This window comes from Platalea leucorodia (assembly GCF_965183815.1).
Source record: "Platalea leucorodia genome assembly, chromosome: 1".
NCBI lineage: Eukaryota > Metazoa > Chordata > Aves > Pelecaniformes > Threskiornithidae > Platalea > Platalea leucorodia.
Window position 1 is genome coordinate 27,981,925 of NC_138823.1, and position 27,165 is coordinate 28,009,089.

General features: G+C 40.5%; 1 protein-coding gene across 1 annotated transcript; it reads left to right on the forward strand.

Moving 5' to 3' along the window:
- Positions 1 to 25,456, forward strand: PIP4P2 (phosphatidylinositol-4,5-bisphosphate 4-phosphatase 2). Its single transcript, XM_082326751.1, has 7 exons — positions 1 to 202; positions 6,264 to 6,412; positions 7,784 to 7,890; positions 9,665 to 9,788; positions 15,514 to 15,566; positions 23,629 to 23,719; positions 24,924 to 25,456. Exons 1-7 carry the CDS (start codon positions 97 to 99, stop codon positions 25,065 to 25,067), a joined length of 774 nt encoding a protein of 257 aa, XP_082182877.1. The 5' UTR covers positions 1 to 96; the 3' UTR covers positions 25,068 to 25,456.
- Positions 25,457 to 27,165: the final 1,709 nt, after the last annotated feature.

Below are 27,165 nucleotides of genomic sequence, written 5' to 3' on the forward strand. Positions count from 1 at the left end.
TCTGCGCTCCTTCCCCTTCCCGACGCTGCCGGCCCGGCCGCCTCCCCGCCCCACGCCGAGAGCCCGGCAGCGGGAAGGGCCCTTCGCGCCGCAGCCATGGCCGCCGAGGGGGTGGACGAGCGCTCCCCCCTGCTCTCCGCGCCCGGCTCCGGCAATGTCACCCCGACCGCGCCGCCCTACTTGCCGGACAGCAGCCCCCGAGGTAAGGCGGCCGCCGCCGCCGCCCTCCCCGCTCGCCCGCCACCGCCGAGCCGCCGCCCCCGGACCTGTGCCGGGCAGGGGGGCGGCTGCCGGCCCGGGCGCCGCGGGGCTGGCGGCGGGGCGGGGCGGGCAGGCCCTGAGGGGCTCGGCGCGGCCTTCGGGGCGGGGGGCCTGCGCCCGCGGGGGGACGCGGCGCCTCCGCCCGGTTGCGGGGGCTCCCTCGGCCTTTGTCGGCGGGCGAAGTGGCCCGCCGCGGCGGGGGGCTGCGGGGCCGGGCCGGGAGCCGCCGGGGCGGGGGGGAGCCCTCGCCCTGCCCCGGCGGCGGGGGCCGAGCTGGGGAACAACAGGTAACGCCGCTCAGGGCCCGGTAGGCCGTGCTCCGCTCCGCGCTCGCTCCGGGGTGAACTCTTCAAAAGGGGGGGGGGAATTGAAATAATTGTTTGCAGTGGCAGAACGAGCCCAAACCGGTCTTCTTATTATAACTCACTCGCATGTCGGAGCTTGCAAGGTAATTGTTGGACTTCGGTTCCCCCATTAATTAGAAGGAGCAGGATTAAGTAAAAGATCCTTCGCTATGAACAACCGAACTCGGTACAGCGAGCTGCAGGGTAGAGGCAGCTAGCAGAGGTGCAGCGCAGAGGCGAAATAAAGTACCCAGGTCCCTGCTTCATCTCCGGTGACCGCTGGACTGCGTTAACCAGAGATGCCGGCTGATCCGCTCCTGTTCTGGCAGTCAGATAAGCAAGGGGCTCTGTGCAGTGTGGTAGTTGAAGCCCAAAACCACTAGGATGTCCTTGCAAACACATTTCAAGGCCATAGCTGGTTTCGGCTGTATTTTTAAAGCAAGTCAGATACTGTGGTTACAAATCTGGAATAGTGGTTTAATGATACGGTATTAACTTTCTTTAACATACTTAGGAGAATCATCGTGTTGATCAGTACTGAATATTTAATAAGTAGGTGAAAAATTTTTACTTAGAAAATATGAATCAGGAGGTTTACAAAACATATTAATAGATTCTCCCCCCCCTCCCCCCCAGTTGAACATTTTAGAGCAGAAAGCAAGGGGGGGAGAAAGCTGAAGGAATCAAGACTGTGTAAGATTAGTGTAGCTTTGCTAGCAGTAGCCTTTAAAATGTAAGATTACAGTCCTGATCTCACTGGGTCCAGTGTGCTGGCCCTTTCTTAAGGATTTTTATGTAATGGTATAGTTTTATTCATATGTATGTAACTAGAATGCTATGAGTGAGCATCTGTCTCTTTTGAATAATGTTTAAACCTGTGGAAAGCTAGTCCTCTTTGCCTTGATATGAAAATGTATTTCAGTTAGTGCTGTAGCTGGTGTTGACTGTTTACTTTCATTTGAATTGCACAATCAAATATCAGCCTGAAAAGCAGCAGAGGGTTTGTTTTATTTTTCCCCAATCAAATTGTGTAGGATTGGCATCATCCCTTAAGTTTTGTGGTTTAAAAAGATCCAGAAATCCTTAATTTAAATTCTGGTATTCGATGTTTTTATTCGTAGTGGTCCTTATCCTGTAACTATTACTTTTGCGTACATTTCAAGCTGTTTTTAAAAAGGTCTTTATAGATTTAAAAAGTAATGAAAATGCATTGGATTGGTGACTCTTCCTTGAACCCAGGATAAAACTTATGACCTGGAAACAAGCTGGACCCCACATCATGGTTTCAGCTGGTAGCTGTGCCCTGCTGCGCCTTCAGTCCGTGTCTGTAACTCCTGTTATCTAGCTTGGCACCCGTCCTGGGGTGTGGCGCTTGAGATAAGTGGCTTGTTCCCAAAAGCGAGGAGGAACCGTAGAGCTTCCTTAAATGTCAAACATCTCTCCACAAGTTGAGGATCTCTTGTTTGATCAGTCCATGAGCAAGCCTACTAGGTAGCACTTCAGAACTGCTCTACAAAACTTAAAACAAGGTATCTGCAGAACAAAATTTTGCAGGGCTGTCACATGGACCAGGTAGCTCTAGTTTCTTTGCTCTGTCAGTTATCCTTAGTGAAAGGGTCTATGCAAGCTAAACCGCCTTGTTAGCCGATGGGCAGTCTTTATCTCTCTCCCTAGTGCAAGTGTAGACATAGAGGGAAGAAGCATTCTCGTGGGGAGATGAGGTTTCCTTCCAGCCCCTTTCTGCAGAGCTTCCTTGCTTAACATCACCTGACTGCTGTGGAGCTGGAGAGGTAGAGGAAGGAGGAAGAAGCCCTTCACACTCCAAACTACCATCTGAATGTATATTAATAGAGTTATCCCCATACTTGTAATTATCTGCTGTGCCCAATTCGTCATCCTGAGCTTTAAATTAGAGAGGCCATGGTTTGAAAGTGGCCTACTCTTCCCTTGTTAGGCTGCAGCTGAGACTCAGCTGACCCTTTTCAGTGTAAGCTGGTGTGTGGTTGAATCCTGGTGATGGCTGGGTGTTCCTAATGATGGAAGCAAGCAAGAAAAATGTTTTTGATGCAGACACAGGGTCCAGTGTTTAAGAAACTTTTCACATAGACAAAGGGTGGCACCAGCAGCTCTGTTCCCTGTAGTAGGGTGGTTATTCAGTGCCCCCCACCTTTTTTTAGTGTTTTGTTCCTCCTGCTCCCCCCCCCCCCCCCCCCCCCCCCCCCCCCCGCTTGCTCAGTCCTTAACTACTTGTCTTTGACATAGATGACTAACTTTTTCCCCTCACTCACCCCCTCCTCCCAGGACATGATAAAGAATCTTTCTAAAAAAAAAAACAACTAAACAAAACAAACCCCAAAACAAACTCATTTCTGTTTGACCCAGGTAAGCTGCAAGTGGTTCCCACCCTTCCAATATCAAGGGAGGAAAGTGCATAAGCACCACAAGGAATTTCTAGGGTTGAATATGTGATATCTTCCACTGCATCTCTATCCTGTGGAGGTGAGAAGGGAATTGTAGGTTAGAGTCAGATGTACTGCAAGGTAGGGCACTCTGCTAATCTGGCTGAACTAATTACTCTTGGATTTTATTTTTATTTTTTTAAAGAAAAACTGATAATATAGCTGTAAACTTGTATGTCAGCAGCAGAAAATTCAGTATCTCATTAAACGTGTCCTGAAACCTCTGGGGTGTACGTGAAACTTGCCTACAATCCAGTCACATCCAACATGATGGACCTCTACGAACTGGTTTTAGATCTTGGCCTGAAATTCAAGCTGTCCAAAAAAAAAAAAAAAAAGCCACCCCAATCGAAAAAAAAAAAAAGGTCATAGCAAAGTACATATGTTAATGTGCTTTGAAAGCTGTCAGTCTTTTTATTAAGGGATAATAAGCAGCAAGCTCTGAGACAATGCCTTTATTTTTCTTTTCACCCCTCCCCCCCAATATACTTTTCTTTAAACTTAATTTTGGTGGCTCTTGCTGGTTTGTTTTTTGGAGCTCTTCCAAATGCACTTTTTCTTTAAGTATGAAGGTTGCAGTGCCAAGACACCTCCAGCTTTCTGCTCCATAGCAAATGTCATTTGCTGCAGCACCGCTCTGAAAAGCAGCCATTATTCGCTTGCTATCTGAAATGTGCTGAGCCAGCGGGACGGGAACGGAGAGGCTGCTTACCTGGAAGCCAAGCAGCCCCAGTGTGAGGCTGGAGAAGTGGCTGGTGGTGTCCATAGGTGCTCACACACCTCATTTAACAAACTTTCAAAATTCTAAGAGTTGTCACTTACCAGTAGGGTATAGAACATTACAAATGTCTAGATGGGCATAGATGGGCATATTTGCCAATTCTTGAAGTATTCCAGGGTTGTGGAAAGCTGAAAGGCTGGTGTGTGTGTGTGTGTATCTCTTTTTACTTCCTAGTACCCTTCAAGATACTGTTTCCCTTTCCTTAGTACAGCTGCCCCGTGCCCAGCTGATAAGAGTTGAGAAATGGCACTTTAAATGGAGAGGACAAAGCAAAGAAGTTGTGTAGCATGATTGTTGCTTTTCAGAAAAGCAAGGTCAAAGCTGGGATTGAACTGTAGGGGTGTCTTGACAGAGTTGTTTAGTATTCGGTCTGCTGGACATGCCTTTTGTTTTATGGCTACCTATTCTCCTAGCCACAAAGTGCGCCAGCTGCTTGCTGCAGGAGCAGTTAAGTAGCTTGCTTATGGCCAAAACCCCCTTGCAGCAGCCTTGACTTTGCCACTCGCAGCTAAGACACTGCTGTTCCCATCATCCAAATCTCAAGCCTGGTTTCTGCAGTGCTTTAGGAGGCTTGAGATTGTTTCCAATTGCCGAATTATGTGGGGGTTAGGCTTTTGTCTTGCGTGTGGTTTTGTCTGTTAATACCTTGTAATACCTTCTCTCTTGCATGTGGCAGTCTTGTACTGAAAATAGGGTATCACAGTACAGCAAAATATTCTTAATTTTCAACTGGATGCTACTGTAGCTCCTCAGAAACAAAAAAATCAGAATGCTCTAAGTTACCTGACGCTTCTTAAGGACATTGGTTTCTGCAACCGGGATATCAAAGCTGAAGGTGTGAAGTTTACTTGCTCAGGTAACAGAGCAGCAGTTTGTGTGATTGCTTCAGAATTTCATCGCTGCATATAAGTCGATTTTGTTTCTTGTCTGACATAATTCAAGTATGTTGGATGCAATTTTGAGACCCTCAAGGTCTTCACCTTCCTTCCGCTGCCTTTGTGGGTTAAAATCAAGTATGGGTCTGGATTGTTTGTAGGCCAAGCAGCAAAGAGAGCGAGCACTGAACAGCAATGCTGCTTCAAAGGTTTGTGATGATTTTTGGATCTGAAGGGCAGGCAGGATTTCTTACATCCCTCCAGCTTACAACATTCACTTTAAAATAGTGAAGGTGTGATGAGTGCTTTCTTATAAGCTTAAATTTAATACTCGAGCTTGTCAGTTATAGCCCGTGATTTCCCTCGCCGCCCCCCAGCAGATACTGCTCTGTCCAGTGCTGTCTGTAATCTGAAAGTAGGCTGATCTCTCATGGCTTCTCTGAAGATTTTATTGGCTGCTGGGATTAATAATTATGAAATAATTTATTGAAGTCCAAGGCTGCAGAGTATTTCAAACTATTAGTATAAAAAAAGTTAACTATGAACTACTAAATATGCCTATTCCTTATTTGCTTACCTGAAGAGCCCTGAACTACTTGATGAAATGAAAGCCGGTGCTATTACATGCCAAATAATTGGGGTAATAAGCTTGTGAGAGGTTGCTGTGTTGAATTGTTTTCATTCCATGGATTCTTAAACCGAGAAGGATCTTAAGTGTTTCCTCCCTGGTTTTTCATGGGCTCAGGACTGGTGAAGCTGAAATCTGCTCTTCCACGGGGGCCTGAGGCCACTATGTTCTCCCTTGTGTTAGCCTGTCCTAAGTGACTGAAGACCTCCTTGTGCATCTGTGCTTTGGCTCTTGGACAACAAAAATATCTGGAACCCTTAAAAGCAGAAGCTCTGAGGGTTCAGTTCATCTTTTTTCTTCAAGAAAAATTTGCTGTTGTTGCACTCAAGAGAGAAGCACTTTGTGCCACTTCCCATCCAAGATCTATTTCCTTAACAGGGCTTTTCTGTGTTTTTACCTGTAGTATTTGTTACTATATGATAAATGCTTGTCTATGTTTCAGTCTCTCCAGATGTTTGTAAATGCTGGTTATGGCTCTTCTGCTTACCAGTCTCTTGTTTTATCTTCTGTTTTTTCTTCAGAAGCCAGTCTCTGGTTGCTGCTAATCTGTGCTGGGTTTGGGATTTGTTTGGGTTTTTTTTTCCCCCTTTTCTAAAGACTGTAAAAAGTTGATTTGAAAATAAAGTTGCCTAGATGAACCTTTTGTCTGATCTACTTTTCTGGGGTGATTTATGGTGTGTTTGTGGTGCTAGTATGCTTTATGTATAACTACGGTTGGTGTCTGAGTACACAGAAGTTGTGGGGAATGGGAAGGCAAACTTACCTTTGTCTTACATTTATATTAATTGTTAACTTAGATTTTATTGTTTTAATTTTTTTTTCTTTAAGGCTGTGACTGTTAAAGAGTACCTTTGCTGACGGTGTTTTAGGATCCCCTGTTTGGTTTTTCAACTGAGATTTCCTGATCTCTTGCAGCAGAGCTTCCTCCTCCATATACTGCCATTGCAAGTCCAGATGCCAGCGGTGTTCCTGTAATAAACTGCCGCGTGTGCCAGTCGCTAATCAATTTGGATGGCAAGCTACATCAACATGTTGTTAAGTGCACAGTTTGCAATGAAGCTACGGTAAAATGGATTTTTAGCATTTTCTTTTTGTGGAGGGAAGTGGGGGAGGATGAAGTATGTCCTTGGTAGAATTCACGTCCTGACCTACAAAGGGTGAGTCCCTTCCTGCCATCCCTGCAAAGGACCTGTCAGCGCAGCTGGTTACTAGTGTAGCTAGCGTGCAAGTTCCAGGGTTGCTGGCACAAGGATAGGCATAAGCAGCTAGAATAAATCTTTGTGCAGTTGAAGAGGCCATGCAGGATGTTTCCTTCTGAGGCAGAGAACAAAAAGCAAAGATGTTTAAGTAATTACTCTTCTGTAAAGAAGGGTGAAACTGTTTTTGGTGGCATGAAGAGAAATGAACAATTGAATTATGTTACGAATGGAAGAAACGAAGAAACTAACCCACACCTCTCCCTGGATGTGTGCTTTCCTCCTGCAATACTGTTCAGTCAATTTGTTAGCTTGCTAACGAACCACAACACAACAATTTTGAAATGCAGAAATTCTAGGTTCTGTTCCAGTGATCACAGACCTTTTTGCTGCTCCTCCCCTTTTCTTAATTCAAGTCTTCAGCTTTTGGCATCTTGCTTCTATTTTTTTCCTTCCTGCCAGTTTTGGTTCCAGGACCTGATACTGCAGCACTCCACAACTACTGGAGGCATTTGCATGGAAAACAATGGATTGGATTTATTTTATGAAAAGAACTTTAAATTATGTCCAGAAAATAGGAAGCCTTAAATCTGTAGGAAAACTGTTTTTTTTTCCTCCTACTTAAAAGAGAGAGTAGAGAACCTGCCATTAATACTCACTTTCCCTGCCAATATATAATGTTTTCGGCCAAACAAAGTATCTTGCAGTTTTTGAGATTTGTGATTTGCTGTATGAAAGGGACCCAGAAACCTGACTCCCAGGTTGGAGAAAGAGAATTTCGGTAGAGTTTAAAATAAGATTACAGTTTGGCGATGTCTACATATTCTCTTAGTGAGTGAGAGCCAGATTGAGGGCCTTTTATTGTTGAATAAAGCCATTGTACCAGGCAAGGAGGCTTTCTTGATGTTTTGATTGTTCTTTAAAAAATATACCACTACTTAAGCTCACACTTCAAAAAATAACTAAACGGAAGTCTTGAAATTGCTAAAATAGGGTTTTTCCATTAGCTTGCAGAATCTCTTTTTGTTCTAGTGAGGAAATTTGCACTTCTTTCTCTGAGCAGAGAGAGAAAACTTACAATTTTGTCTTGACCCTCAAGTTTCTTCTGTAAGAGGAACTGTATTTCTCTGTTAGCAAGAACTTGTCACTGAAGGGGTTCTGCTTTGTTATGAGGAAAAAGGTGAATTGCTATGACTTCTGATGTGTGTCCTCTGGTGTTTTTTTTTTTGTTTTGTTTAGCCAATCAAAAACCCTCCTTCAGGGAAGAAGTATGTCAGATGTCAATGTAATTGTCTCCTTATCTGTAAGGATACATCTCGGAAAATAGGCTGTCCAAGACCAAACTGGTAAGCATAAAAATCTGTAAGTGCCTTGAGATAGCTTTCTTTAAAGCAACAGCACTCTTTGTGTTCAATATTTAAAACTAAAAGGGGTTCAAGCCTGGGCCTCTCTACATGGACACTTACAGAGCATTACTGAATTACTGCAGAAACAGGTTCTGGTAGTGTCAATTTTGATTTATTTTTTTTTTTAAATAAAGAAAAAATTTTCTTTCTTTGTGTTTAGTGGTAGTCTCAAATGTGTGTTTCCGATTTTAGCTACTTCATAAGGAACAAATGGTATAAAGAACAATGGAGAAGAAAATCACTGCTTGTTTCTGGGACTTAACATTCATAATTTCTTGCAAACTTAATTATTGTAAACACACAGGTTGCTCTCTTTGCCTGGTTCAGAGTGGGGACTTTAGAATGAAATGGGAGAGGGAGCAGTAGGTTGGCTTCAGTCCTGTCCTCCCTTCTTTGGTACGCTAAGTTTTCAATCTTCTCTCAGCTCTTGACTTAAATTTATGCATTTGTTATAACAAATAAGCGAGATTGCCATAGCGAGTGTTCTTACCGCATAGGGTGTTAAAAATCTCACTGAGGTAGGAGTAATTTGATTGTAAGTGGTGCAGCTTTAACAGGAGAAACTGAGATGAAGGCTGGGTCTGCAGATACTTGAAGGGAAGCTCTGTCACACCAAGTGCCCTAGTCACCAGTCTATTGGCTATTCTGGTTTTGAAACATAGTTTGAGACTGGGGGGGGGGGTGTTAAATAAAGCAGTGTTTGGGAAAACTTCAGAACATCCCAAATATTTTCTCAGAGTGGAAAAATGTTCATGGGATACTTCAGTTCTAATACATCATATGGTTGGTAACCAAGCTGAATCAGAAACTCCCTAATTTTATTAAAATAAGCTCAAAAGCATATATCTCGGCAGTTTCTCTAAGATAGCCTATATATTTGTCTCACTAGAAGATAAGCAAAAATGGGGTACTTTAGATGAGAGAGTTGGGAGTATGCCCTAAATGGAAAGCTCCAGATTGAAGGGAGGCCATCCAGAATACAATGTTGGTTGTATATGGAGAGAGATGCAGTGCAAGTTAAATAATGCTTTAATTTTTCCCTTCACTTTTTTCATGCTAGGAAGTCTGATACTCATTCTGCTTTGAGTTTGTTAATTTGAGTGCTGTCATTTTGGATGGACAAATTGTATAATTAAACTGGAAATACACTGAACATAAAAGCAAATACTTACAAACTGTTTTTTAAAGTATATTGATTGCATTTAGTCAACCTGGGGTGGATTTCTTTTTTAGTTCACTCAATCTGAATGGAATTTTTGCTGTATAAATGCAGATATGCTGCTTATATTGACATGGTTGTCAGTAGTGTGGGGAGGAGGAGTATCTGACTTGGGAAGGAGAACTAGGTTATGGCAGAGTCCTTACTCTTTCTACATGTTTCACATGGGTATGTACATTCCAATTCATGGGCTTGCTCAGCCTGGGTATTAAGATTTCATTTTCCTGAGGAGTGTTTCTGCCATATGATGGCAAGTCTTTGATCTCTGCAGGGTTCTGGCTTGCATGGCTGATCTTATAGTGAAAGAGAATGTTTTCAGAATGGAAAAGGAAAACACTTTGGAGAGAGACCAAAACTGGATGCATCATCTGTTTAAAAAGCAGATTATAGTTTAAAAGTGTAAAATATTTGGTAGTGACTGAGGTAATTGCTTAAACGCATCGTTCTTCTCTTTTGCTAGCTTAATTACATGTACATCTAATGTTCTTAACACAGTAGACGCATCATTACTCTTGGTCCAGTAATGCTGATCCCAGAAGAGCAGCCAGCTCAGCCTGCCTTGCCAGTTCAACCAGATGGAACTAGAGTGGTATGTGGGCACTGTGGAAATACGTTCCTTGTAAGTAAAGCACCAGATTCTCTTTCTCACCTCACCATGCTATTGCTCAAGCTCTTTGTTATAAGCAATTTTAAGAGCATATTGCCTCACTCTGTTGCATCGTTGAGGAACTAAAGCTTCTTCTGTGCTTGTATTGCTATGGTATAGTCTGTATTTGGTTACCTTTACATGCATTTCAAGAAAACTTTCAACAGTCTTTCTGTGCATGCATGGATAAAGCCCAAAGTCAGTCTTACTGCTTAGAGATGCAGAGTAGATGATGCTGGAAAAGGAAGTTGTTTCTAGGTTCTGTTTGGACTTGCAATGATGGCCATGTTCTGCAGTGATTAAGATAGTGTAGGTTCTGTCATTGCTGTATGGACCCCTGGAAGCTCTTCATTATAGTGCTTGCCATTAGCATATTTGTCAGTTATATAACTGGAGATTTTGGGTTGTATGTGAGGCTGAAAGTTTCTCCTGGTTTTGTAGTAGAAGGATGCAAAAAAACTCTTGCTGTTAAACCCCTTCTGTAGTCTTTACATGAATAAGGGGCTGCCATATTTGAATTTTGATTTAGGAAGAATGCAATACACAGGTAAGTTAGCTTTACCTTCATCATCTAGCAGTGCTAGGATGTTTGTCAGGTTTGCGAGTTACGGGAAATGGTGAAGATAAGTGGTACAGCTGAAGGACCTCCATAGTCACCAGAGTGGTGTTACATTCCTGAAACAAATGGTCGTGAAATACATAAAGGCCAGAGAATACTCAAGTGCAACTTGTGAAAGGAAAAAAGGAAGCTTCAGGGATGGCACTCCATGTTGGCTTGTATCAGTAGTGAGAGAAGGGTTTGCTTGTGATGGGCTCTGTAATGGAATAGACTTGTTCCTTCAAATCTTTACTTCAGGATCATGGATCAGTGAGGTGCACAATAACGGCTTAACTACTGTAGTAGATGATGAATGCAGGGAGTAGGAGATGGCTCTTACACTTTTTTTTTAAAGGGGAACTAGGGATTTGATTATGAATTTACAAGTAATGTATCTGAGAAACCATTAGAGAGATGCTTGAGAAATACTGTCTACTAATTCTGCCTATATTTAAAAAAAAATATTCCTGTTACAACCCTTGCTGAAGAACAGTAGTCTGTAACTGGAGATAGCTGGAGTTGGTTTTCTGTTTGCTTATTTTTTAAATGCAAGTCTATATGTGACTTTAACTAGAAAGAACATTGTATGCAATATAGAATAATGTTACTAACAGAAAACTACTGGATCTACGGAAGAAAAAGGCCGTCTTAAGTGCATATTCTAAACCAGGAATCTTTTATTAAAGGTTGCCTTTTCTTTTAGCTTTTTTTTTTAAATATAATAGCATGTTACAGACTGTTAAGTACCTACATGAACACTGTAGTTTGATACAAAATCATAATTTAATTTTGTAATGCAATTATGTTTTTTAGCACAGCTTTAAAACTGCACAGGCAAAAGCAGTGCTGTAGAAGAGTTAGAGTATTAAGTTTTAATGTCTCTTAACACAAAAGACCATCCCTACTATGTGATTTTTTTTTTTATTAGAGAGAGTCAGTGTTAGTGAAGTAAAATTCTCATTGCTAAATTATTGGCCTATCTTTGGGGGCTTTCATAAGCATGGGAATTTTATTTATCTTTATCCACTATTTACTTTCTATAAGTGCAGCCCAAATGAATTCTGTGGTTTACGCTTCTTTAGGTGAACATAAAGTAAAAAAAACAAACAAACAAACAAAAAAAAACCAGAACACCAACAAAATCCCCAAAAACCCAAACCCATAAAGACTGGTTTTGCCCATAACTACTAGATTATGCCTTAAAAGGCTAAGTTTTCTAATTTGGCATTTGTGCATGTGACTTCAGATCTGATGGTTGCTTTAGGGAACTGCATCATGTTGAACTTCATAGTCCTATCTGCCAGTAAGACCAATTTACCACTTCACCGTACTTTGAAAAGAAACCCTCAAAATCATTAGAAATTTGAAGCTTGTATTCTTTTATGCCGAGTTATCAAGAAACAAGCCCTTTTTTCTCGCTTTATACAGCTTTTCCACTACCCTTTTGCTTATACCTTTTTCTGTTACTAAGTTTGAGATTCTGCAAATAAATTCTTTAGTTAAGAAAAATCAGAAGGTTGCTTGTGTTTGAGCAGAGAAGCAAAAAAATAGAAGTTCTTTAGTCAGCCTGGAAACTCAGCTTCTGTGAGGGTATTTCTGCCCTTTGATATCTCCACATTGTAAAGCAAATATGTAATGCTAGGTGCATCTCTGAGCAACTCAGTAAGGTATCTCCTTCACTTTACTTGGCAGTTAAAAAATAAATAGAATAGACAAGCAAAGCTAGGATCACTGGGGTGGAAAAGTCAAATTGTCAGTTGCTTGTTCTGAGTTCTTTTAAGAGTATCAACTTGTTCACCACCTTCCCAAGAATTCTTTTTCTTTTTGCCATATGAAAGCATAAGTATGGGCTGTGCTTTCCCTGCCTCTATGTGTGGGAGGTGTTTTTTATAAATTATTAAAAGCATGCTCCATGCTATGGAGTGCCTTGAAGTTTCTCTGTCTCAGCTGGGAGAATGACTTAGTACTGAAGCGATACTGTAGCTGAACTATCACTAGTTATTCACATTTTGTTCATCAGATTTTCTTCCTTGGGTAACCTGGTAGGAGTCTTTTCTGTGTTAAGTTTTCCACTGTTTCTGGCAGATTTGGAGTTCAGACAAGTGGAAAAAGTGGTAGAATAGAAAAGGAGGGCAGGACGAGAGTTTAACTGTCTCGCTGAATCCCAATCCGATCTGGTTTGGGCTTTTTTGAGAACTTCTGGACTTGGGCTGTGGCTGAGTTACTGTTTCTGCCAGCAGTAAGTCATTCCCCGCAACCCCTCTCCCAGGGGCCTCTGCCTGTGATGATTTGTGGCTGTCGGAGGCTGAGTTGCCTTTGGAAATGGTGGCAGGCAGGGGAGGGGCGTCCCTGTCCCCCCCTGCCATCCCTCTGCTACCATCCTGCTTTCAGAGACACCCTCAAGGACAAGAAGCCAGGAGCAAGCTATGTAAGCCACAGGCTGTAGGCTAAGCACTGTGGTTTGTCAGTTGTGCTCTATGTCAATTTATTTTTTTTTTTGTAACTAATCAAATATGAAAAGTATTTCTTCTAAAATAATTTAATAGAAAGCCCTTTAAATTCTTTAGAAAACTAAGAAATGTTTTAATCTGCAAACTATTTTGCTTTCCCAAAAGACCTGGGGAAAGCAGAGGGGAAATTTTTTTTGGCAGAAGCAGCTGTATGTAGGGATGTGTATGTATATATGTCTTTTTTTTTTTCTCTGTCTTGTTTTGAATGCATTGAGAACTATTTTAGGCTCAGAAGGAAGAAAGTTTGACATATTCTTCTAGTAAATCCCTTAGCAGATATCTGTTTTTGTTCACAGTTGAAATATTTAAGAGCTCTCTGAAATCCTCATCTCTCTCTCAGTACATCTAACCAGGGATTTGGGCTATTGTTTATTGTATTGTTTCAATGGGAATATACAGTTTGTATTGTTGTCAGGGTGCTAAATTTCACATAACTGTAACCTCAAGTTTTCTTAACAACATGAAACAAGATTAGGTACTTTAAAGCACTCTGAAATATGAGTAAAAATACCAGCTTTAAGTATGATTTAAACTACTTGTTAAACCCACCAAAACTCCAAGAATTAGAATGTGCATGGAAATAAGCTTTCCCTACTGTGCTAATGTGATCTGAATTCTTGTAGCTTGAATGTCTTGTTGTGTTTTTGCTTTTTTTCTGCAAATATTTCTGATGTATGCAGAAGGCATCATAACAGTGCTTCTCTTACTTCCAGGTAACTCTGTATGAAAACAGATTATCAATATCTCTTTATCATCAATATTTAGAGCCCAAGTGCATTTGAGTTTGTATCCATTAATAATTATGGCTAATAATCAGAAATCTTAGAACAAATAAAACCCTAGAAAGATCATTAATGAGTAACTTTGGAAATAATTGCCTACCCTGGAATAAAACTAGTGTACAAAAGCGGAGTTGAATGACGAATACATAAAATGTAGGTCCTGAATTTAGATTTGCTTCTGTTTCTGGAATTGCAGTTTAAAAAAGCTGAAAGAACAGCTCTGAAGAGGCCTGTCTCCATCCCTGGTACTGACAGTTGCACCTTATCCTGCTTTTGCTGTGTAAAACTAAGTGAAACTGAGTAGTTTTTGACAGGGATGCAGACAAATAGCTAACTTGCTCCTCTGGTAGGAATGTGGAAGTAGAATTAATGCTCCTAAAATTGCTCCCTACCCATTGCTCAGGTGAGGAGTATTACAGAACCTTTCATTTTATTAAGGGATAAAATACAAATATGCTAAATCAGTTTGGCCAAGTCTTTGTAAACAAATAAATTATAAAGAACAACTGTGTAACTGGTATTGTAATTGGATACTTCAGAACCAGGAAAAAAATGATGGATTTCTTCTTAGTGGAGAATTAGCCCCATTAGAAGTAAATAAAACTGAGGGAGACCTTCAAGAGGCAGGAAAATGGACTCGAAATACTACAGATCAGAATCTTGCTCACAGCAAAACCTGCTCACACTGGCTAGGCATTACAAGCCACATCCTCTTTCTTTGCACATTAAATCATAAATTTCTTCTCAGTGTTTAAGTGGTGCTGTGTTAGAGGTAGGTCCTGTTTTCCATACAAGGATGGGCTCTAATTTTGATTTGTGTTTGTAGGAGTTACAACAACAGTAGTCACTTCAGTAGACCGACTTCTGATCTCTCACAGAGATAAGGAGGATCCAAATGGAGGCATTGGTGGTCTGCTGTAGCTTCTTCCCCTGCTAGTAACTTGCAGTATGACTTTTGCATAAATTAAGAGGGGAGGGGAGAGGAGAATTATATTTAACCAGGAAACTGTTGAGTTTCAGCTACCTCCAGTTGAGAGGCAGCAGAAGAGAGCTGCAGGTACAATATAACTGCTTACAGAGCAAAGAACAATAAACTTATCCCCTTGTTCAAGACAAACATGTTTAAAGTGCTTGTTTAATACTTGTATTATCACAGAATGAAATTAACAAAACCTGCTGTTTTTAAATGAGTATATGACTGTGTCTCCTTTGGTTGAGGTAATTCTAGGTGTTGCTTTCACTAAGGCTGCTTCCCGATAGGTTTTAGTCTGTGCATGGAAGGTTATGACCATACCATGTATGGTTTTATGTATCACCTTTTTAAAATGTCATGTAAGTAGCCAATAGTGTTCTCTATTTTATTGATATAAAACTTATAAAAATCTTTCTGTGCACACTTAGTTTTCACAAATGATGCAAGGGTTGGGGAAAGATGGGAAAATGCATCTATCCGTAATCGTGCCAAAGAAAACACATTTATTTTGATTCAGGTTATATTCGTAGTCATGGAAGTAAGAGGAAAAAAAAATTATTAATATTATCATGTTGCCCATACTGTGCCTGTGGATGAAACCACATTACGTCAAGCGAATCTTGTAATACTAAGGCAAGTCATGGGAAACGTTCACATGGAAATCCCAATCCTGTGCTGCCACTGACAAAAGGGCATCCCATTTACGGAAGAAAGTAAGAAACAACTCAAAGAAAGCCTGAGAAGCGAAATGTTTTCACAGTGACATTTAGCATGAAGTACAACAAACATTTTCTCAGGCCAGTTTTTCAACCTTTTTATTTTTTTCTTTTTACAGTGGATGGAACTGAGGTTTAACACACTAGCAAAATGCCCGCACTGCAAAAAAATGTAAGTTCTCTGAAAGCAAGGTTACGTAAATTAACTGTTAAATAACTTGCCAGTGTTTCTTCCATAAAAGTCTTTGGAGTAAAATGAGTTTGCCGTGCTGATTATTTTGCTGTGCTCATCTGAATTTCAAGGCTAAAGAGCATTTTATGTGCACATGAATTCTCCACTCTTTATGCACAAATCAGTAACTTTGACAAATCCAACCTGCATTTATTAAAATGCTCTGATTGAATTGTTAGAGGCAAAAATAAGCTGCTAACAATAGACAGGAATGGGTTGCTAAAATTATCAACTTATGTCCTTGAAATTTTACCACTTCATGCAGTTAATCAGATGTCATGTTTAAATGTAGAACTTGAATTGCCTTATTGTAAAAGGAGGAAAGGAAATAATCTTGTCTTAATTTGAAAGAGGTTTTTCTGATTTCATAAACTCTATAACTAACTTGTGTTAAGCATCTTAATGTATTAGCTTGTTTAATGTTTATGAATTACTGTGAAATAACTTGTCTACTCATTTGCTATTATGTCAATAAGAAGGAGAAAAATTAGAATACAATAGCTGTAAGAGTTTTTTGTTTTGGTTTTTGTTTGGGGCTTTTTTTTTTTGAGTATTTGGCCTTTCTTATCTGAGGTCAGGAATACTTAGTTTGAAGTCTTGTTAAAAGCTACACTAAAAACATACTTTTAATTTGTATGGAATCTCAACCACAGGGTGTGAAATAAGACTTAAAAATATTACTTCAGAGACTTTCTTGTCCTGCTGATTTATTTAAATATTTGTCTTCCTTTGATAGGCAAGTGTGACTTCCAGTTAGAAGAGCAAATGTGTTTTCCATTGGAAATGGAGAACCACAGCTGTGTTGCATGTTTAGGAAAGCTAGCAGGTCCTTTAAGAAGCAGAAGGCTTAGGATAAATGTACTGTAGATGTTGGCACGGCCTGGCCTTCAACAGTGATTGATATACTTTACTGGAGTATTTGATAGAGAAGTCAGTCTACTGGTACATTTAACCTCAGGAGTGTAACCAATCCAGTGTGGAGTAGTGGATATGTTCTAGTTCGCTTAGGACAAATAAATTTAAGGTCTTGATAAGATGTTGCTTTGCCGGTTTGGTTGTTTTTTTTTTTTATTGACTGTAATTGCATTCAGTCTTTTCAATCCTTGGGGAGGGGTTGGTGTTTTGTGGTTTGGTTGGTTTGTTTTTAAACTAATTGCAGTTATGTTTTATATTTTATCATGTTACACTTGATAGCTGACCTCAGCTTTTTTCTTGACACTCCTTAGGTACAAAATTATTTGCTGTTTAACCCTGAAAAAAAACAAGAAAAAACCAAACAAAACCCAACCCCAACAATAACAAAAAAACCCCACTCCAAGCAACAGTCCAAAAGTCATATCATGTGATCTTTTGGTCTGTCTTCTCTTGATTTATGTTGCTTGTATTTTAAAATCCAGATGGAGTATAAGGATTTCTTAGTATTTTTGTCTATAAAGTGCAAAGCATGCTATCTATATGTAGTAAAACTGGAGCATCTCTGCAGTGCAGTTTGTGAAAATTACAGCTTGTGTGGCAACTGAGTTGCAGAATACAAACCAAATTTTAACAAATAGGCATTTCTGTCCTTGGGCTGAGGATGCAAACTCTGGAATATTGTAATTTAGCTTTGAATGAGTTGTTTGGTGTCTTCCTGTGGTTGCAGTGCGATGGTCAGGAGTTCTGCACTTCCAGCAGCATAAACATTTGTAATGCATGGATTTAGGGCACAGCATAGAGGAGGCAGAGCTTTGAGTCGTGATGATGGAATAAATAACTGCAGTGACCTGCTGCTTTCTATCAGCCCCTTGTCAGAGGTTGTGGTACCTGTAACCAAGTAGTCAGAAGGGAATGTGGGGTTCTTTATTTCAGATTATTAATGCAAAATTTCTTTCATTAGTAGCTGACTAGTCAGATGCAAAACTATTCATTTCTTTTGTTGACTAAGTTGGTGATTGTCACTTAAAAAAAGGATAGAGTAGACTGAGGCAAAAGGCACCTTGAATCACTGCAGCAGTAGGATTTTCAAGAAGACATCTGCTGAGACTAGATTCTCAATTTTCATGATTTTGTTTCAAATGTTTTTAAAAGTGCAGTGAATCTCTGTGAATAGCTTGTTTGTCACCACCTGTTTGGTTGATGGAGACTAGATCTTAATATTAAGAATGCCTTGTAAAACTGTAGGGGAAGTTACGAGTTATTACATGAAAAGGTCAATAACAAAATAATGTTCAGTGAAAATAAAGTGATTGTGCCTCAGAGTACATAAACAAAGGAACTTTTCATATCTGGATGTTGGGAGAAACAGGATCTTGGGTTTCTTGTTTGTTTTTAATCCCATCTACCTATTACCATTGTGGTCATGAATTTATTATTTTGTGACATACTTTGTGTCATTGTCCTGTGTTCCCCTCCCCCCTCCAAGAGTCTTCCCCCCCCCCCCCCCCCCCCCCCCAAATAACTTGAGAAATTTAGGAAATTAGTTATGATGCAGAGAATAAAATCAGTTATTTGGTAAATGACCAAATCTCTTTGGAAATGGACTACAAACCTGGTCATGCCAGTATAGGTATGGTGTTTGCAGAAGCCCTATTGATGCATAGTGGTTCTGCCTGATGTAGGCTCTTAGTTGCAATGTTATCTACTGCATTGGGACAACAAATGTAGTTAATGAGGAAATTGCAGCAATATAGTTTTATTTTATAGTGTAGAGGATGACATCTGGGAATGGGGGAGAAACTGTTTCTTTTGTGTTTCAAAATACAAAATACCAGTTGTTTATCAGCCTCTTTCCCAAAAGAGTGAGAGGTTTAAGGAAGGCTTCTGGTATTTTTTTTATTTAATGATGGAGAAGAAGCAGGAACTGTTTTTGTCTGCTGCTGTCTTTCCCAAGCTGTATATTAAATAATCTAGAAACTTCAGGATCATGAATACAGTTACTAGAAAGAACATTCAATAGTACAAGTTTTTATTTCAGAATGCCAAATCTCACTGTTGTTTTTCCCTTTAGAACCTACTTTGTTTTCTTTTTAAGGTCTTACAAAATGATGAACACTAATGAGTTTATAACGCTTTTGCCCCATAAAATCTGTGGGACCTTTAGGAAAGAGAAAGATGTTGGAACCTCGTCACTACTGTGGAGGCTAGTTTCAGCAGTGCTAGTCACCTTCAAAATACTGGCATTTTGATCTTCCTCTTAAAAACCCTTCTAAAAGTACATGAGAGCATAAGAGATCATAGAATCATTTATGTTGGAAGGGACCTTTAAGATCATTGAGTCTAACCATTAACCTAGCACTGCCAAGTCCACCACTAAACCATGCCCCTAAGCACCACATCTACACGTTTCCAGGGCTGGTGACTCCACCACTTCCCTGGGTGGCCTGTTCCAATGCTTGACAACCCTTTCAGTGAAGAAACTTTTTTCTAACAGCCAATCTAAACTTTCCGTGGCGCAACTTGAGGCCATTTCTTCTTGTCCTGTTGCTTGCTACTTGGGAGAAGAAACTGACACCCACCTTGCTACAACCTCCTTTCAGGTAGCTGTAGAGAGTGATAAGGTTTCCCTGGAGCCTCCTTTTCTCCAGGCTAAACAGCCCCAGCTCTCTCAGCTGCTCCTCGTAAGACTTGTGCTCTAGACCCTTCACCAGCTTCATTGCCCTCCTCTGGACACGCTCCAGCACCTCGATGTCCTTCTTGTAGCGAGGGGCCCAAAACTGAACACAGTACTTGAGGTGCGGCCTCACCAGTGCTGAGTACAGGGGCACAATCACCTCCCTGGTCCTGCTGGCCACACCATTCCTGATGCAAGCCAACTGGATTTGACTCCCTTCACCACCACTCTCTGGGCTCGGCCGTCCAGCCAGTTTTTAACCCAGCGCAGAGTGCACTTATCCAAGCTGTGAGCAGCCAGCTTCTCCAGGAGAATGCTGTGGGAGACAGCGTCAAAGGCCTTACTAAACTCCAAGTCGACAACATCCACAGCCTTTCCCTCATCCATTAAGTGGGTCGCCTTCTCATAGAAGGAGATCAGGTTAGTCAAGCAGGACCTGCCTTTTACAAACTCATCCTGACTGGGCCTGATCCCCTGGTTGTCCCGTATGTGCCACGTGATGGCACTCAGGATGACTGCTCCATAACCTTCCCCTGCACCAAGGTCAGATTGACAGGCCTGTAGTTCCCTGGATCCTCCTTCCAGCCCTTCTTGTACCTGGGCATCACATTTGCCACCACATTTGCATCACATCATGCCACTCCAGTCAACTGGGACTTCCCCAGTTAGCCAAAACTGCTGATAGATGATGGAAAGTAGCTTGGTGAGCACCTCCACCAGCTCCCTCAGTACCCTTGGGTGGATCCCATCTGGCCCCATAGACTTGTGTGTGTGTCTAAGTGGTGAAGCAGGTCGCTAACCATTTCCCTTTGGATTATGGGGGCTTCATTCTGCTCCCCATCCCTGTCTGCCAGCTCAGGGGGATGGGCACCCCAAGAACAACTGGTCTGACTACTAAAGACTGAGGCAAAGAAGGCATTAAGTACCTCAGCCTTTTCCTCGTCCTCTGTCACTATGTTTCCGCCCGCATCCAATAAAGGATGGAGATTCTCCTTAGCCCTCCTTTTGTTGCTAATGTATTTGTAGAAACATTTTTTTTATCGTTGTTCACGGCAGTAGCCAGATTGAGTTATAGTTGGGCTTTGGCCCTTCTAATTTTCTCCTTGCATAACCTCGCGACATCCTTGTAGTCCTCCTGAGTTGCCTGCCCCTTCTTCCAAAGGTCATAAACTCTTTTTTTTTTTCTTTTTTTTTTTTCTTTTCTTTTTCCCCTGGGTTCCAGCCAAAGCTCTCTGTTCAGCCAGGCTGGTCTTCTGCCCCGTCGGCTCATCTTTCGGCACATGGGGATGGCCTGCTCTTGCGCCTGTAGGATTTCTTGTGTGATTCCTTCAATAGCCTCTGTCCCTTGTGGCAGTTTTCCCCTCTTCTGTTTACCACCTGATACTAAATTGGCTTTGGTCTCTTTTATAAATCTGCTGCCGCTGCCCAAAGGTCTGGCAGGTGCCTTTGCTTCCTTAGCAGCAGCTCAGAAAGAAAGAACTGCTGCCTTCTGGATAGCTTTGTAGTGAGTTCACCCTCATCAGTCCCACAATGGAAACAGCTGCTTCTGCAATGTAAAAATGTTCTTTGGACCTAGTTTTAATATTGCTGAATGTGCCTGTCAAAGTTGCTGCAGTTGGTAGGTTTTGGGGTAGGGTTTCAGCTTTCTTTATTCAAAGTTAATTTGGGTTTTTAATGTGTAATTTGGGGTGGGTAAAGGGAAACTTCACTGTTTAGAGTGGCCCAGTGGCTAGTATCACTGTTGGGAGGTGAGAAATAGGGGAGGTTTAAGCTGGACAGTAGGAAGCATTTCTTTACCGAGAGGGTGGTCAAACACTGGAACAGGCTTCCTAGAGAGGCGGTCAGTGCCCCAGGCCTGTCGGTGTTTAAGAGGCATTTGGACAGTGCCCTTAATAACATGCTTTAAATTGGTCAGGCAGTTGGGCTAGGTGATCATTGTAGGTCCCTTCCAACTGAAATAGTCTCTTCTAAATAAATTATGATTTATTGGGATTGCTAAATATTCCCAGATCTGTTATGTGACCGTAGAAACTTAAATTTACTTATTTATACTTTGCTTTCAGTGGAAAGAAAAAGGCAGTTAAATTAAGACATTCTTTACATTTCCTTTTTGCGGTATTTGAGGTTATGGTTCCTCCCGCAGCCTTTCTTACTGGATAGGAGGGGACAGATCTTGGGAGAAACATGGATGGAAAATACACATGGCACCTGCAGTATTATGGTTACAAAAACAAGACTGTAAGTCAGACAGCTCTGAAAGTGAAGGTCTCTTTCCCAAAATGAACTTTGTCTCCACGTGAAATACACAGTGCAGTAAATACCATGTGTGTGTTAAGTGTATTGAACATGACATTTCTACCGGCTTATCTTAAGGTATCCAGCTTTGTAATAGAATTAACTTTCTGAGTACATAGCCAGGAAATCCTGCAAAGGAGGGAACCTAAGGTCAGTTTGGCAAGCTCAGTGCTCATCAGTTTGGCTTTTGGAGACGTGTCCTCCCTGTCCCCTTATACAGAACTTCTTTATTGTTTGGGGTTTTTTTTTGTCATGTAACTTGGAATTAGACAACATATCCCTCTTCTGGAATGGCTGTAGAAGTATTTCGGGTGGCTTTTGGGGAGGGGCGTTTGAGTGTGTGTGAGAGAGGGTAGTAAGATACCATTATTTCCCCAATTGGGAATTCTCCCACCCTAATCACACCCCACCCCCCATCCCATCCCAAATGTGTATGGTGAGGCTTTTGATAAGAAGTCATTTTCCCTGGGAAATTAATGAGCAGAATAATTTTGGGACTTTTCTGAAAGTGTGTAACAGATGGCTTATGAGTGGTCACTGCATTCAAGCCTTGCTTTGCAAGATGAAGCTCAATGTGTGCATGTTAGCTTGAGGGCTGTGTTTTGGGTTTTTTTTTCTTGGAGCATTTTAGAAATTCCTTGTAAAGAAGTAATATTGGAGTAAAGCTGCTTAAGCCAATCTATTTGAAGGCTTTCTAAGATGAATGCTTAAAAAATTCTAGTCACATGCTAAGCATATGAGGCCTTACTATGTGATTAATTAACTGGAGCCAGAAATTTGGCCAGTCATATGACAGATGTGCTACTTCAATAGGTCAGCAGTGCTTTCTTCTGTTATATGTTTATCTTGAATATGTTGAACTATCATGAGATAAAAATTACTTTTCCTTGCGTCTTTGAACACAGAGAAAAAGCAACCCAGTATTTCCAAAGGCATGTTGATCTCCCAGGATGGGATGAAGTACTTAGCTAATGATAGGATGCTTCAGGATGCCTCAAAACTATCTCTGCGATAGATGGTACATGTTTTATGAGGCACCTCTGCCTCTAGTCCTTTCAGTTGAGCTACGTGTTCACTGTGTTTCAATGGAATTAAATCACGTTCCTATTTTCTTCATTAATATAGCTGTATGTGATTGCAAATGTGTGACTCAAGATGTATTTGCTAAACAACACTGAGCTTCTGGAATAATTTTTCTAACCTGTAGTAAAGAATGTAATGTTTTATTTGCATTTTATATGCCGTTTGACTGAAGCACTGTAATAGTTAGCTTAATGCAGCAGGTAGAGACAAAGCTGTCTGTTGTGGAGTTCATAGTCTAGATGATGAGTGACAGAACTTCCAGGGGATTTATTTACCTTGGTTGTCAGCAGTGATTTGTGCAGCTCATGTAACCTTGTGATAGAACTCTAAAAGAAAATTGGAAAGTAAAAAGAACTTGTCACCTTTTTGAAGTTACTAAAACTGACTTAAACATGTCTAAAGAATTTCAGTCTTTGGAAATACTGAACACAACAAAATTCTTCATGTTTGTGACTAAAATGGTTTGGGTTTTTTATCTTCAAGAAATGGGGTAGAGTTTAGCCACTCAACAGTACTGAGTGAACTATTCCAGGAAATAGATAGTGCAGGTTGTTATTGTTAATGACATTTAGGGGTGGTAGAACTGCTTTCCAGTTACTTCGATGCAGTGAATGTATTAAAGCCATGTATTGATGTGTTAACAGTCTAAAGGGTGTCTTACCACCTACCTTGAAGCTGCAAAGCAAACTTGGGTTTTGCAATCCAAAGGCTATTCAAGATACTTATCTGGGTGGACTGTGGATATAGGAGGTAGACACACTCAAACTGTAGGTGTGGCACCACTCTCTTTGTTTTAAGCATCTAGATTTTTAGATACTAGATAATCTTGACCAATGAACAAACATGTAGACTCTGCCTTTTACTGCTTGGTATAATTGTAGACTTTGCCTACAAGTTTATAAACTGAAGATGGTGTATGCGTATTGCCATTCTCTTCCCCTCCCCCCATTTAGACTGAATAGCTACTATTTATGTAGGGTTTTTTGGTTGTTTTTTCTTTTATTTTAATTTAAAATACCATTTATTTTCTAACAGTTCTTCTGTTGGAAGTGCACTGCCACGGAGACGCTGCTGTGCATATATTACAATTGGAATGATATGCATCTTCATTGGAGTTGGATTAACTGTGAGTGATGTACTATGATATACTTGCAACTGTGTGCAGGGATGTGTGTGTACAAAGGAGCTCCCTTGGTCGACCAGCTCTTTTCCCCAGCATTTGAGTAAAACCTCCTACGTTTGTGTGGTTTTTGCCATATCTATTAAAACCATGGACTTAATCATCTGAGGTAGCCAGAAAAATGAAATGTTCCTAACAAAAATGTTCTGGCACTTTGAGAGTGTCTTCTTCCTAATTTTAAATTTGAGTCTGCATCTCTCTACAAACTTCAGTTTTATGAAAAATGGTTTTACTTCACTCTAGAAATACTGGAACATCTTGCTCTTGCTAGGGCTCTCAAAACTTCAAGGTTTCCAGAAATACATATTGCTGTATAGCCAGGAATGTAGTTCCACTGCAGTGCAGGGGAATGGGATTCCAAAAGTTAGAAACATGTATATGCCTTTATAATTTGTACAAGCTATAAGGAGTAAAACCAGATAATAAGCTATTTATAGATTAAAAGGCTCGCATTGTTGTTACTCTATTACTCAGAAAACTGTCTGGCTTGCTTGGCTCTGAAGTATCTGGTACTGGTCACTAGAGCCAACTTTCTACCCGGCAGTCCCAGAAAAATACACATGAGGAAACACCTGCAGTTGAATTTGTATGTGTGATTCTCATTATTCGTCTCACCTGCATTATAACTGGAATAATTTTTTATATGTGAGCTTAAATGAGTTATGAAGGATTTTCCAGTTTCCCTAGTAAAAACAGTGACAGCCAGAAATAAAAACAGTGGGAGACAGTTTGGGTTTTTTTGTTTGTGTTTTTTGTTTGTTTGTTTGTTTTGGTGTTTGTTTTTTTTTTTTTTTTTTACAACCTTACTGAGTTTGAAAATGGTGAAAATATTTCACTGTGAGGTGTGCCCAGAGGCTTGTGTAGCCTCCATCCTTGCAGTTTCTTGGGTCTCAGCTGGGTTAAAACCCTGAGCAACCTGGTCTGACCTCAGAGTTGACCCTGCTTTGATCTGGAAGTTGGCACTAGAGACCTCCTGATGTCCCTTCCAAGCTCAATTAACCTATGATTGTGTAAAATTAAGCTAATAGAATATCTGATTTATCCTTACCAGAGTAAAAAAAGTGCTGAAATTCTTGTCCTTAATATAATTTGCTCTTCCCTGAAGAGCAGATAGTGCTGTATGTTTGACGCTTCTGTTTTCTCTTTTTAGGTTGGTACACAAGATTTCGCCAGGCGATTTCACGCAACATATGTTTCTTGGGCTATTGCTTATCTCTTAGGTTTAATCTGCCTCATTCGAGCCTGCTACTGGGGAGCCATTAAAGTCAGTTATCCAGAGCACAGTTTTGCGTAGAGAAATTGTTAGGTTGTAGCGGATGAACATCTAGTAATTCTGGATATTACTTCTTGGACACTTTTAAAACCTTTGCTGTAAGGATTCCATTCTGTTCAAAGTAGTTTTAAGACTGGGGGTCTCTAAGAACAAATGTTCATTGCACTACATAATATGCAAATAGTTTGTTTTGCTGCTAGATTCCCTAGCTCTGAATACTAAAGCTGTGTTTACATGTTCATAACTCTGTCTTTATAGGTGTTGAATTTTATTTCAACAGACAGTATTAAGTTTTACATTTCCTTTGTTATGTTAAAATCCGTCTGCCATTTTTCTAGATGATCAGTAAGAATTCAAAAGCAGGAGTGTTTATAAGTGTTTCTACAGTAGCTTCACATTTGTACTTAACATTTTAACTAAAATTATATTAAAGTGGCTTGCTTTAAAATCTAAGCAATAAGCATTTTGCTTGAACTGCTTACTGTATCTTTTGCCTAAGATCATAGTGACCTTATTCAGGAAATGAAAGTTTTGAGTGTACTTTAAAAGACTGACACTGTTGCTAGAGAGACATTTGTAAACACTGTACGCTTTGAGATTTTTGAGGTAGAGAGATGCTATTTTGGTAGTCCAATTAAATTTCCATTTATCCAGGATTGGATTTCAGTTAGGATAAATGCTTTCTTCTCAAGGATCCTGGGACTTAGGTTTGGTTTTGGTGTTTTTTTTAACTGGCAAATCCTAGAAGCCATGCTCGGATTATGGAACTTAACTCTGGTTATTCGTACAAGTTCCTTTACAGGGTCGAAGGGAAGCATTTCATGTGACTTGTTTCGTAATAATTCAGTGTCACGTAGGTGACAGATGGTGATGGGTTGCCTCTTAACTTTCCTCTGATCACGTCAGATTTTCCCTGTTTGGGAGAGTTATGCACTGGTCACTGCAAAGGGAGGCACTGTAAATTCACGTTAACTGCTGTAATAAGAAAATGGGTAAACTATTACGTGGACCATTCCATCAAAGTACATCTAGTCAATTTAGCACTGACTTGCCAAGAGAATACGGAAACAGAAAGCTTTTTCTAATGATGTATTCAAAAAGGATTGAGGGACCAGTTCTTGCACTGCCCATCTTCATAGTTTTAAACAAGTTTTTGCTAAATTTGGAAGGAATGTCCTGAGTGATTTAGACGACTGTAGTAATTTAGATAATGGGGTCAGATGGGTAAATTAATGTGGATGTTTCAGGGATACATGTAATTTAAATTATCTATGTTCCTGCTAGGACAAGATGATACTCAGATAAGGATTTTGGAGCACAATAAATGTAAATGATCAAACTGTAAATGATCTTTGTATGATGCTAAATGTATAAAAGCAGTAGCTCAGGATTACAATGTACCTTTTACAAATAAACTAATAAAGAAATAAAGATTATTATTCAAACAATATCCTTTTTTATTTATATATAAATAAAAATACACAAGTGGCAGAATTTCCTAGTATGATACAGGAACAACAACGGTATTGTGCAGCAGAGGTGGGCTCTGCATTTTTGCCAAATGGCAGCCTCAGGAATGTAAGACAGCAAGACCAAACTGATGTTTTCTTGATGTTTTGGGAGGAATGAGGAAGTGAATAAGGGATGAGAGCGCTCTTGAGATTGTGTCTTCTTTAGGCAATGGCTTATTGAGGGAATATGGTAATATACTCTTTTCCTAATGCTATTTACATCCCTTCACTGCAGGGATTTGCTCTGCTCATTTGCATCTTAAACCTTTGAATACTCTTTTCCAGTTGTCTTGTATTTCAAAATACGGCCTGCCCTCTGCATCCTGAAATAAAGTAGGCTGGGGCTGTACCAAAAATCATCCACGTCTTTTGTAACTTAAGTGAGGACTGGGGTGGGGGGAGCCTGGGTATGATGTTATATCAATGAATCAAAGGAATTTGTACTTTTTTCCCCCCTGTGTTAAGCTGTACTTTATTTCCTATCCTGTGTTTCTCCTTTTTCTCCTCAACCTTTTTGAGGAGAAAGGAAGATACATAGACAAAGTAATTTATTTTTGTCTGGATCGGGATAATAGCATGATATTTGCCAGCGCTTCATTTTGCGAAGT

What these genes read in the sequence shown, in the direction of transcription:
- PIP4P2 (XM_082326751.1), top strand. Translation starts at nt 97, where the DNA reads ATGGCCGCCGAGGGGGTGGACGAGCGCTCCCCCCTGCTCTCCGCGCCC. An exon ending in TGCCCGCACTGCAAAAAAAT is followed by an intron (nt 15,567 to 23,628) that starts GTAAGTTCTCTG and finishes ATTTTCTAACAG; the next exon opens with TTCTTCTGTTGGAAGTGCAC. An exon ending in TCATTGGAGTTGGATTAACT is followed by an intron (nt 23,720 to 24,923) that starts GTGAGTGATGTA and finishes TTCTCTTTTTAG; the next exon opens with GTTGGTACACAAGATTTCGC.